General features: G+C 40.4%; 2 protein-coding genes across 3 annotated transcripts; both read right to left on the reverse strand.

The window, feature by feature from the left end:
- Window positions 1–1,163: 1,163 nt before the first annotated feature.
- Window positions 1,164–10,365, reverse strand: asb10 (ankyrin repeat and SOCS box containing 10). Of its 2 annotated transcripts, XM_005721472.2 has the most exons (7): window positions 10,316–10,365; window positions 10,129–10,217; window positions 5,638–6,110; window positions 3,778–4,045; window positions 2,854–3,358; window positions 2,225–2,338; window positions 1,164–1,856 (listed from the first exon to the last, which is right to left on the reverse strand). In XM_005721472.2, exons 3-7 carry the CDS (start codon window positions 5,951–5,953, stop codon window positions 1,671–1,673), a joined length of 1,389 nt encoding a protein of 462 aa, XP_005721529.1. In that variant the 5' UTR covers window positions 5,954–6,110; window positions 10,129–10,217; window positions 10,316–10,365; the 3' UTR covers window positions 1,164–1,670. The 2 variants fall into 2 exon arrangements, with proteins under 2 accessions (XP_005721529.1, XP_005721530.1); XM_005721473.1 differs by lacking the exons at window positions 5,638–6,110; window positions 10,129–10,217; window positions 10,316–10,365 and adding an exon at window positions 4,732–5,056.
- Window positions 10,366–10,679: 314 nt separating this feature from the next.
- h2bk1 (H2B.K variant histone 1) lies at window positions 10,680–11,394 on the reverse strand. The gene is made up of 2 exons (XM_005721475.2): window positions 11,201–11,394; window positions 10,680–11,101 (listed from the first exon to the last, which is right to left on the reverse strand). The coding sequence occupies exons 1-2, from the start codon at window positions 11,312–11,314 to the stop codon at window positions 10,865–10,867; spliced, it is 351 nt and encodes a 116-aa protein (XP_005721532.1). The 5' UTR covers window positions 11,315–11,394; the 3' UTR covers window positions 10,680–10,864.
- Between the last annotated feature and the right edge of the window lie 1,835 nt (window positions 11,395–13,229).

The raw sequence follows: 13,229 nt of genomic DNA on the forward strand, positions 1-13,229 counted from the left end.
AATTAGATTCAGATAAAAGCCGTTTGTAAGGTCAACTTCAGTGTAGACACAGACCCACAGTGGCTAAAGTTACTACCGGTAATCCCCAAATCTAAATCTATAAATCTATAAACTTTAATCTCTTTTGCTGGCCATATGCCAATTAAAACAACGTGTGCTTTTTTTTTTCTTTCTTTCTTTTTTTAGAAACTAAATAAAGCACTAATTTTACTGTGCGCTTTTGGAAAAGTAATTTGTCCCTGATCAAAGTCGCATAGGGTGGGAAGAAAAAAAATCTCTTTTCTTAAGCACTGGTTTAATCGCAGATCATCTCACCTTTTAAATGGCAATGGGAACTGATGATGATTAGCCCTATTGAGTCCTGGGTGCCCGGGCTCTCCAACTGGTCGTCTGATTGCATGAGGACATAAACATATCACCACCGACTCTGATTAGCAGTGGAGGGCCAGGGCAGGCTAATTCTTATAATTGCAAGTGACTTCAGCAGCACCTCGCTTTGATCTACTGAAACCATTTGCCGAGCTCGTCTTCCTTTCTTTTTCGGGTTATTCTGAGTTTACGTTGCTGCTCTTTGCGCGCTTTGTGAACGAAATTCTGTGATTGCCTGTTTCATTTCTTAAAGACCAATCAAGACTGTGTTAAAATAGGGCCTATGTTCTCAACCTCTTTATGACTAAAAACAAAGTTTTATACGGCAGGGATATAAAAATGATACCGAACCTCTATCTGCTGTCTGTAAATTCACATTAAAGCTGTTTTCCCCCCGTGTAATAATTTTAAAAAGGTCCAGATCGTCTCCATCTAAACTTTTCCACCCAGTAAGTAATGGAACAGGAGAAGCGCTCTTTTTTTCGCCCGTGTTGTTCTAACCTCAAAAACCAAATCTAAAAATAATTTCACAACACACATTCAAATATCTCTAAAAGTTATTCAACATATTTCTGCTTAATTTGATTTAAATTGTAAATTTTTGAGGGCATACTGGATTGGATACCGGTGCTTCCTAAAATATTTTTGTGTTATAAATTAGTAATTTCCAGAAAAACGCGGCAATGACAAAACAGCCAGTAAACACACACAGAGAAGAATGACTACAAGCAAAAACATGACAGAAAAATATAAAAACACGAAACATGAAAAGAACAATGACCAGATCATGCAGCAGTAGTGGAAAACTTTATTTTCATTTAAAGCCTGTTTTAATCATATATTCATATAATTACAGGCATCTCAAACGATTAATGCAAATATTTTGATAGCAATACTCGATGTGCAAAACATAATTACTATGCTCCCTAGAGCTGACCTATGATAATAACTATGTATACAATTTAAAGCAAGTCGTCCTTTTTAAATTAAAGTGTAAAAGTAAGAGAAAAAGAAAAGAAAAAGTGATCAAAAAAGTAAAGAAAATATAAACCAATATAGCTGCAGCCCCACTGCATAATTTAATAATTCTAGTCTGTAGCGCCCTCTTGTGGTGCAACATCAAACGTGTTTCTGCGCTGAGACATGGATCAAAACATGACAGGAAACGACTCTAAGTCTGCCTCCTGAAAATCTTATGTATGGCAGCACGCAACCTAAAAAAAATCTGTGTATTGATTCACATTGTTGGACTTTTCTCACCATCGATATTTGGTACAAATATTCACACTCAGATTGGACTTTTAGTGAATGTATCCTCTGAAATCCAGGAGAAGATAGTTCTTGATGAACTTGGGCAGATCGAGCTTTGGGACCACTTTGTGTACCCGGCCTTCCAGGAATCTCCTGAGACTGCAGCGAGCCAAGTGTTGCAACGAGCGAGGAGTCATTTCCAGGGAGAAGACTGACTCATAAAATTCTTTGTGTTCCTTTTTTGGACAGAAACACACAAAAAATAGATTTAACTGATGAACTGATACTAGATTGATGGCTCTATATTGATGCTTTGATATTCTGAGTTTAGTTTTGCAATCAGCTTATATTTAAAAATGAATGATTAAAAAATAGCTTTCTGAATATAAAATAATGATAAATTACTTAATGTTCTTTTCATTTTTAAAAGCCCTCATATTTATAAGAAACGACAATATTTTTCTCTACCTAAATGGCTGAGATGGGTCACTTTAAAAGTATTAATTTAAAGACAATGAAGACTAAAACATTTAACTAAACATAATAATAATAATAATTAAAAAATGGTAAACCTAATTCATAATTTCACATTTAAAAAGCTTGCCTTAAACACCTCCTCTGACACGGACTCAACCCAGGTGTCCGTGACTTTGAGGTGACTGTAGGCATTCAGGAGAACCTCAACAGTGCGTGGCGATTTGGAGCAGTGCATCAAAACCTGCAAGGTGCATCACAACTCAGAGCAAAGCAGTACGATTTAAACAATCAACATTTAAGTTCACGAGCAAGCATGTGACTCCATAGAACTGAAGAAATAAAGTAATTAAACACTTGTGAAATGAACAGATTGGTCTTCCCTCCAGGGGTTTAACTGGAAATTATGCAATTAGTGCTAATTAATCTCCTATTAACACTTGCCTAATTAGGAACCAGGCATTTTGTGTAGTGCACGTGGGTTCACTGATAGTTGTAGTCTGTTTCCCGCTGAGAGTGCAACACTTCATGTTGTGCCATGAGATGGTAATGATTTGAATGTGAAGTTGTGAAGTCTGGAATATCGCAAGGAACAGTGTAGTGTTTCAAAGAAATCTTAGTCAAGGTGTTACATGTGCAGTACTTGCTAATTATGCAAAATGAGCCACCTTGATGAATAATTGGCTGTAGCCGTGATAGCATGCTTCTCCACACGTTTTATTCTGATTCCATGTAATATTCAAGCATTTGGGTCCCTACCTTCGGAAGAGCACCGGGCCACACCCGAATGGAGCCGTGGTTGAGCAGAGAGCGGACAATCCTCTCAGGACTATGGGAAATCTTGTAGGCCACCACCTTCAGGATGTTGTGCATTGGAGCTTCACCTCCATAGTCCATGTTGTTAACACAGGCCCCATTTTCCAGCAGCAGATCCACTATGTCTGGGTTCGCATTCTTACAGGCCATGTGCAAAGGAGTGCGTTTGTCCTGTTCCTCAGTGTGGATGTTGGCCCCTGCGTTTATCAGTATCTGACACACCTTGAAATAATTACGGAGATCCTGTGCCTCCTGGGGCTGTGAGCAAGCAGAATTGATGGAGGTGAGACCCTCATAGTTCTGTTTGTCCACAGCAGCTCCATGACGCAGGTACAGCTCAGTGTGGTCTGGGAGGCCATTCCTGGCAGCCACATGGAGAGGAGTGTCATATTCATCTACAGTGCAGCCGTTGATTGCAGCTCCATACTGAAGGAGATACTTGGCACATCTGCAGACAGGATTAATAGAATCAGGTAGATCAGTTGTTCCTACACTTTAGATTTTTTTTCCCTTTCAGATTCAAAGGCATTTTAATGCATTATGCTTTTTGTCAGCTGTTTATATTACAGCAAAATTTACAACTAGGGGCAGCAGCAGTCCCAAATTTAATATATTTTACTGTCACTTGTAGCTTCACCTCCTGCTCCTGGAATATGTAACTCCTGAAGGAGGAAATGACAGAAACAACAGAATGTTTACTCTGCAATAAATACACCTTTTGCTCAGGTAAATATACTCAGGGGTTTTGTTTGCTTTTATATAACCTTGCAGCTACAAGGATACAAGTTCAAGTACTGGTGCTTAAGACTGACTGCACTAGATGAGGAATGAAAATACCCTTACATAGTTTTACTGGATTTCACTTACTCAAGGGATTCAGGGCTTGTACAAACATGCAAAGGCAGAAGGCCGTCCTCTGAGACAGCATTGGCATTGGCACCGTGCATCAGCAAGAGTTTGGCACACTCTGGTTGGCAGTTATCACAAGCCTCGTGCAGCGCAGTGGTGCCGCCAGGTGCTAGGTCAACATCTGCGCCGCGCTGCAGCAGGAGCCTCAGGCAGTCCGCGAAGCCTCGACCAGCTGTGATGTGAAGCGGTGTCGTCAGCTCCTGCTCATAAGTCAGTGACCACAGTCCTACCAACAGGGAGCAAAAGTGTCATGAAGACAACATTGAACTCAAGCCATAAAGTATATATGTCACATATATGCTTCAGCAGATATAGTATACAGCAGGGGTGACAAAAATAAGGCCTGGGGGCCAGAATAGGTATGGCAAGGCTTCAGTCCAGCCCAGGGGATGGCTTTTGGAAAACATTAGATAGGGAATACATTTTTGGATTTTCAACTGTAAATTTATATGTTTTACAGCTTTTCCCGCTATAAAATAGACATAGTTAAGTAATAGATAAAGAATGAAATGACAGAGAAGTACCTGTTTTTCTTGGTTAAAACATAAAACTTTCAGTGGAACAAAAACCTTAGGTTTTTAAATACACGATAGTCTGAGCTACCAGGCATTTTTTTGTACTTTTACACATTTATCATGCGGGAAAAACTGAGATGTCATGTTGAAACTACACTTCTTTATCTTATATTAAGGTACCTCTGGGATCAGATGTTTGGTTAAACATCCTTACACTGACAAAGTTGAGTTTCACCCGTCTCGCCCACTTAAAATCAAAGTGGACTGTATGTAACCCTCAATGTAATTTGACATCCCTGGTATACAGCGTAACATTTTAATGTACTCATAACATGTTTCATCAAAATCTAGTTTAACCTTGCTGATGCAAGATTAAACATAAAAATCAAGGACCTACTCAGGCCTCTGTAGTTAAATCTAAAGTTCTTCCACTCCTCCAAGTTGCTGGTGTCATAAATTGCATCAATAAGGTAGCCATACTCATCATCATCCACGATACCGAGGATAGTCAGCTCATCGCCCACGAGCAAAGAGTTCCAGAACTGCAGGATACAACCTGTAGCCTTGGCTGTGGCGATCACATCTTCTCTGTATTTCTTTTGTTTGCGCCACTTCACTCTAGGTGCTACGTAAGCCATATTACAGCGAGCTAGTTTGTTTTTAAAATGTATTAGTTGTGAGGTTTCTCCTGAAGCACCACTTATGCAGGTTGTTTGTGCAGACAGGGCTATTTCAGGGAGGTGTTATGTGATATTGTGCTTGACCCTTTGAACCAGTGGCATGAGAGCCAATGACTGCATTGCATGTAACCTGCCTAATTATCCAGCTAATACAGTTTTGCAGTCTAAGAAATTAGAAGTGACACATTATTTAGCAACAACAAAAAAGTTCTTTATGATGTTTTGCCAGTGACGAAACAAGTTATTGAAAACGGACACTGACTCAGTCTTTAATGGAAGGGTCACAACTGAATCTAATGGATTGTCCTGTTGCACAGAACAAACAGATGACTCGCAGGTCTGATTATGTGGTGGGCATATGATGGTTTCTATAAATAGCTCTTCGGGTTCTGTGGCTATAAATATTGCATTGATTTATCGAGCGAGAGGCGCCAGATGCACGTTGCTCAGCAATGCACAGCAGTGATTTCTTTATATGTTTTTGCCTTTAGTTTTTTCGTGAAATCACAGGAAATATCGGTTGTGTTCAAACCATTCTGATTTTTGGATGCCAATCTCGAGAAAATACGGTCCGATTCATGTGACTTCTTAGATCACTGATGAAGACAGATGTTGTCTCTTACCTTCCCCTCTGGCAGCCCAGCGCATTTCCCCTCCCTGTGGCTCAATGATGAAGTTTGCTGTGGATCCTCTAGGAAAAAAGTGCTGCATAGCCTCCAGGTCTCCTGTATACAAAGCATTGTGGATGACCACATCGTGGCAGACAGCTGGTGGCAGGGACTTCAGGAGTGCTCTGTTGTTGGCCTCCTTCTTCAGCATATAGCTACTCAGATTATGAGAGGCAAGTTGCCTGCTGTACTTGTATCTCTCTAGCGTGTCCTTGTCAAGTTCAAGAGAACGCAAGGCCATGGACGTGAAGACAAAGCTGCCTCTCGACATGCTTGTTGTGCGATATGTGTATGATTATGTCTAACAAGTCCCTTCTCTCTGTTTCTGTTGTTATTTCACTCTCTCTGGCTGATGTCCACTTTGTACCCGCCGGCTGTTCACAGGGTTGATTCACCGAGTTGTTTTGATATTCGGCATGAGACCCTCCCTGCAGCGTGACAAGTAAATGCTATTTTTATGTCTCACACGCAGCCACTCAAACCTCTCCTGTTTGCCTCCAGCAAAGTTATAAAGTCTCTCTGTTAGGCTGCTAGTATCAAACCCAGTGCATGCTGTTTTAAAAGTAATACAATGTTTACTAAAATTACATGTAATTTAGCAAAACTTTACCAAAAGGAGGCTTAAAAACTACTGATTTTCAGTGTGGTTCTTTCAACTTTCCCTACTTTAAATCTATTGAGCATAATAAGTCTGAAAAGTCAGTGGATGTGAACCTTTTTGTCCACTGTTCACCTTCACTGTTCTAACAAAACAAACAAAAAAAAAAAAAGGTAAAAAAAAAAAAATCTCCAGACCTATAAGGTCAGATTTTGCCATGACATTTTTCTTAGAGGAAGAGCAAATAAGAATGCCCTATTTGTAAGCCCCTGAGTAGCTAGCAGAATGCCTTTTTCAGCTCAGTATTTTTTTTCCAAGAGCTTTAATGGATTTTATGTATCCACATGGCTCCCTGCATTAGAACATTAGGCTGAATGACTGGCAACCGCTGTGTCACTCTGCCCCACGTGTAGTGTTCTGATGGCGGAGGGACGGCACATAATTAAGCCTCTTAAGCCTACTCGCTAGGCATCTGACAAACATCTCTTTTGACTGATGAACAACCATTTTCCAGTAGTAGAAATTCTACCCAGCAGAAAAAAACTAAACAAAACAAAAAACCCAAAACAAAACAGATCTCACAGCTCTGTAGACACCAAGGATGGAAGGGTGACCTTCAATTTGACACCATCACCATCTAATTTTAGCAGTATTTGATACATTGCGTATCAAAAACACACTTTTTAAGGTGTATTTATCCGCCTTCATGTTGGAGTCTATTAAGATGCCTGCAAGCTCTGCGGAAAACAAAGTTTGCGCCACAGGTGGAGAAATACACGATATTGGCGAAGAGGTTTTACCTTCTTTTCTACTCGAAAACACAGAGGCAGAGCCGCATCTCATCTATACCTTAACGACTGTTCTGGTATGGAAATCAAGGTCATTTATTTTATGTTACAGTTGGTAATAGATGCCACATTAAACTGAAGGCGAGTAAGAGTTTCAACTTTGAAAACACACATTACCAGAGAGAGACTAGGAATATTGTTTTTGCGGCTGGAGTACATCCTTTTAAATGATATACATAATGAGTTTATAATATGCATCTGGGCTACCTCCTCTCTACTTTGATGTCTTCCAAATGGCCCGGGTGTCATCAGCAAAACATGTAGGCACTTTCCCGCCTCATTGACTCCCAAATGTATTTTAAATATCATTCCTGGTAACGCAATTATTTAAAACGCTGAACTAAACACTTACTAATGGGGAAAAAGACAGCCACTTCGATAAATTCATTTCTCAAATGGTGGGCATTCGTGTTTCCTTTTTCCTCCCCTTTTCTCTCTCTCTGTGAAGCGGAGGCAACTCTGATGATAACAAAAAAACATCAGCAGCAGTAACACCCCCTGCCCTCACAGCCCCCTGTGGACATATTAAATCTATGGTTTCCTCACATTACCCACCAGTAGCTGCCTCTCCAAGGCTTTCTGCATTGTGGTCAACCACCTTCCTATCCCAAGGCAGTCAGTAAGAGGCTGGACATCAGCAACGGCCCTGATGAGCGCGAGGCACTTCATTTATGCAATCATAGGCAATTAGTTCCCTCTGATTATGAGGCTCTTAATGCTATTTTGAGTACTGTGTGCCACAGTACTACAGAAAGAAATTAAACTATAGCCCTCCCTCCACACTGAGCAGTCATTTAATATACTGGGAACATAATGAAATGTACACAGTAATTACAGTAATATTAAATGCTAATGTGTTTGCAATTGGCTCTGCTGTTAGCTTAAGAGAGTCAGAAAGACCGTCCAAGTTTAGACATGGATCAATTATCCATCAGGTGTTTCTTATCTTAGTGGTTTATGTGTTATTTCATGTTATTCCTATCAGAAAAAGCGAGATCAGTGCCTGAGCAACTCTGTGCTGGTTAATACGCTAGATACACATTTCAGCACATGTCTCTGCCATGAAGTTTGCATTCAGGTCGTGGAACAACTGATAAGAGATGATAGGCAAGTTTAATTGGCTATTGACATTATCTAAAGACAAGCTAGCTGTTGCATTTCCTGTATGTATTTTCCGATTTTAATCCGGGCTCCCTTGTTCTAATTTTCCTTATATCACACTATAGTCCATCCAGTCGTATTAAGCTAGGCACACACAATCTGCTTTGCATATTTCATGCCATTAAACATCTTGGATAACTAATCAGCAATGCTTTGCTTCTATACATGTGACACATAAAAGTCTACAACTGGGCTTAGGTGAGGTTTCCTGTTTGCAAATTTTCCTCAAATCTCATCACAATGCTTGAAATGTTGGTGAAGAACCTAAATGAATTTATAGAGCCTTGAATTGAACAGTAGCCCCAGACCATTCAGTGGAAGCATGATTACTTTTTCTGTATTCTTTCAGCCCTTAGCCCACTACCTATAATGTATTGTATGGGTCTTTGCAGATTCCAATTGTCTCTCAATGCACTGATCACCACGCAAATAGCCCTCTGTTTCATCATGACAATTGAGAGGTTCATATTTCAACCTAATAGTCCTGTATAACTTTAACCATCTATCACAACCTCATTTCATTGCGGTTGCAGTTAATACGCGCTTCCCTGCCAAGTGGAACATTTTCTAATGATGCACTCTCACATGAAAACAAGGCAAGTCATCCCAGGCTCTGCATCACTCACTAATGCACCCATCCATAATGTGTTCATAGCAGTCTGCCTAAAGGAGACAGCGATGACTACTACTAGGCATGGGCATAAGAGGGGATATGGGGAAGAGTGCAAGACACAAAACCTAAATGGCCACGATTATTATGAACAAAGTCACTGCCATTAAAGGCCGTATCACCCTCATAATAACGTCTCTAGATTTCATATCATTACCAAGAATACTAGGAAATATCTGAGATGGTATCTCAACAATAACAGTCAGTGGCAACCTGCATTATCACAGTAAGTCTGGCTTTGTGGGACGTTGATAAGTGCAGTCTAATAGGTGTATGTAAAGCCCGATGTAAACACCATCCTAATTAGAGAGACCTTTATCAGTTCCTCCGCTTTATGCAGATTGAACTGGTGCAAACGCTAGTGTCATTATCCTGTAATCAAGTAGCATTCAGCTGATGGTGCCGTCTCTTAAAAACCTGATTATAATGCATAACAAGGACACAGTGTTGCTTTATCTCCTCTGTTAGTTTATAAATATTTCAATTTTAAGGATGACCTAGCCAGATAAAGATCTTGCAGAGGTTTGCATGAACTTCATCATAAGTGAAAAGATTGTTGTATTTTAAAATATAAGTAAACAGAGGGTAGTGTGTATTTAGTCAAAAACAACACAAAACAAATGTTGACAACATACCAAACTTCGAAACTTATAAACACCACTAAGTTTTCCTTCAATTAAGTAATTGCTCTTATTTTCTAAAATTATCATCTCATTTTTTTCATTATCATGATGGACAAAATTTCAGAAATAACTTTTAAAAATTATTTCTTTTACTTTTTTTTTCTTCTATTTTCTCGTAGCTGGACAGACAATCCGGAAATGAGTTCAAATGATTAGTGACCAAAACCAAAGACACTTTTTTTGTTTCAGTACATGGCATAAGTCAGCATACACTCACACATGTTAAATAAACCTCCCTTCATTCTTTCATCGTCGTCAGGGTTACCAGGATGACTTGCTAGCTAGCTAAGCTATAGTTTAGCTAATTTTCTAACGTCACTTTTCATAGTTACAACCGCCCAGGTGCTTCTGATAATATCAAAACTGTTATGACGATGATGATGACGATGTCTGAAGTGAAAAAGAGACTATTATTTGTGGTCGTACAGACTATGAGGTCTCGAATCATAATAGAAAGTATACGTTAAAAAATCAAGGCGATATTACCTGGCAGTGATCAGGTTCAAGTTTACATGGTGAAACTGGAGACACCTGTTTAAGTGCCCACCTGTGCCTGCTGCTGTTGTAATCTGCATCTGTAATCAGAAAGAACGTGTGATGTCATGTTTTAATCAGAACCATGTTTTCAATAGGTTTGTTATGGACGGCATCCAGCAGACATATAGATCCATACATTAGACTGTACCGGTGAAATATGGCAGACCTCTACCACACCATGTTCGCTCATTGTGGTAAGAGAAAATTCGCTAATGGAGCTTAATTTGGACATTCTTGATATATAGAAATATTCAAGCTCCCCGACAAAACATGATAGCATTCAGTGCACTAATGGGTTGCTAAGGTAAAATTTCTAAAGGGTTATTGCTGTTGTATTGACTTTATTGGCTTTTATAAAAGTTATCAAGCCGGTGAAAGGAATGTTAATGTTTAAATGCGGAGTGCTACTGGCTTCCAAATGAGTAATTTCTAGTTTGCCATCACACTGCGGTATACAACTTATGCAAGGATGAAATGCACAAGTCCCCTTTGAAGGTGCATCTGAACGAGATAGATCCAATTACCCCATCTAGTGGCGACACCAGCCACGATGGCTTTACTTTATTGGGGGGGGAGGGAAAAAAAGAAAATAGAAGATCATGGCTTTGTGAAATATTTTAATGACCAGCTTACAAATCTGCCAACTCTCAAGTTTAAATTCCTCAACATAACGCACTGGAAGTTTTCACTTGGAGCTGGTGTACTTGGTGACGGCCTTGGTTCCCTCAGACACGGCGTGTTTAGCCAGCTCCCCGGGCAGCAGCAGCCTCACCGCAGTTTGCACCTCTCTGCTGGTGATGGTGGAGCGCTTGTTGTACTGAGCCAGGCGGGACGCTTCTGTGGCAATCCTCTCGAACAGGTCATTGACGAAGGAGTTCATGATGCTCATGGCTCTGCTCGAAATCCCCGTGTCCGGATGAACCTGAGGGCAGGAAGAAGGGTTGCCATGCAACTTAATTAGAGGACAAAGAAAACCGAGGCAGCCGTAAGGTTCGTTGCGCCTTTCTTCTTCTTCACCCACCTGTTTCAAAACTTTATAGATGTACATCGCGTAAGTCTCTCTTCTTTTGGCTTTTCTTTTGGCTTTTTTCTCAGTTGAACTCTTCCCCTTCTTTTTGGATACGTCGTTAGTCATGTTAACTAGTCAAAACTGCTATATCCACTTATTCAGGAGCGGTTATCCCAAAGCTTGGCTGACGGGCAGCTGCTTATGTAGCGTGCCTTAATTAGTCATTAATTTACTTCACCTGGTTTGCTTCTCTAGGCTAGACTGATAGACATCAAAGTATAGCCAAATACTGACCATGAGAACGGTTATTTATCACAATAGTATTATTCCTTTTTTCCTTCGTATTCTGTGTTTTAGTGGCTTTATTTATTTAGTTTTACATTTACATTACACTTTATTGCAAGTGGAAGTAGATTTCTATATTTAGGATGTTGCGCCTAACAATGGTGTCCACTGGGTGGCGGACTTGCATTAGTTTTAAAGACTCGACATGAAAGCGGATTTCTATACTTGCTTTTGATTTAATTGCAATCCACTTTAATCTTCCTTCTGCCTCGTGGGTCATTAAATGTACCAAACATGTGGATGCTATTAAGCATCATAACATTTATCAACAACACCTCTGAGTTCCATTTGCAGTCATATCCAGTGTTTAGGTGACAATCAGCCAGACATGTAAGGTTATACGGTTTTCCGGATAGATTAATGCGCACTGTGTTTATTAAAAATGCATGCCATTATGCGCAAGGTTGAATTAAAGCTTTAACCCCAGCCCCAAAGCCCAGAGTTCATTTTGTTCACAGTAGTATTTTTTAGTGTGACAAAATTAATTCTGCACTCTTAATGGGGCACAGTGGTGCAGAGGATTGGACTGTTGCAAGAAGGCTCGGTAACCCCAGGTGGCCAGCTGGCAGTCTTTTTGCCATCTCCTTGTACCTGTGAAGGTTTCCCCTAACCGCACCACTCTCCTCCCACAGTCCAAAATATGCAAGTTAGGTTTACTGGTGCAGCACGGTGGTTAGCACTGTTGCCGCACAGCAAGAAGGTCCTGAGTTCAATTCCACCATCAGGCCAGGGTCTTTCTGTGTGGAGTTTGCATGTTCTCCCCGTGTTTGTGTGGGTTCCCTCCGGGTACTCCGGCTTCCTCCCACCGTCCAAAGACATGCAGCTTGTGGGGATAGGTTAATTGGATAATCCAAATTGTCACTAGGTGTGAGTGAATGTGAGTGCGAATGGTTGTCTGTCCCTGTGTGTTGGCCCTGCGACAGACTGGCGACCTGTCCAGGGTGTACCCTGCCTCTCGCCCTATGACAGCTGGGATAGGCTCCAGCGCCCCTCGCAACCCTGAAAAGCAGAAGCGAATGGATGGATGGAGGTTTACTGGTGACTCTTAGTTGCCCAGTCTCTTTGTGGCTGTACTCCACCAGTGCTTTAAAGATAATAGAGCAGAGTGAATGGATAGATTGAAAAAAAAGAAATTCAGTGTGATGCTAATGATTGTTTCCTGCCACATCCATCCACCCATCCATCCTTTCGACCTCTCCGGACATGTCCCCTTTCACATGTCAGAATTTATGCTTCAGCTGAACTTTTACAAATGCAAAACTTACATTATTTATGATGATTTTCATGATTACTGCTCTCATTAGCAAACAGAAATCACATGTTTAAATATAGACTGCTGTACTAACTGTTGAAATTTCCTTTTTCTTTGTGTTTATTTTGAAAAACTTGAAATGGAAAACTTTTCATTTGAGGAGTAATACGACTATTACTGCCAGAAGTAAGGACAAATTAATGGTAGCAGGTAATAGAAGTGAGCCCATAGTAGGTTTTTCACTCTTCTCTTTTAATGTTAAATACTGAATACAGGGAGTGCAGAATTATTAGGCAAATGAGTATTTTGTCCACATCATCCTCTTCATGCATGTTGTCTTACTCCAAGCTGTATAGGATTGAAAGCCTACTACCAATTAAGCATATTAGGTGATGTGCATCTCTGTAATGAGAAGGGGTGTGGTCTAATGACATCAACACCCTA

The sequence above is a fragment of the Pundamilia nyererei genome, unplaced genomic scaffold, assembly GCF_000239375.1.
Source record: "Pundamilia nyererei isolate P.nyererei 1_Seehausen unplaced genomic scaffold, PunNye1.0 scaffold00004, whole genome shotgun sequence".
NCBI classification, from domain to species: domain Eukaryota; kingdom Metazoa; phylum Chordata; class Actinopteri; order Cichliformes; family Cichlidae; genus Pundamilia; species Pundamilia nyererei.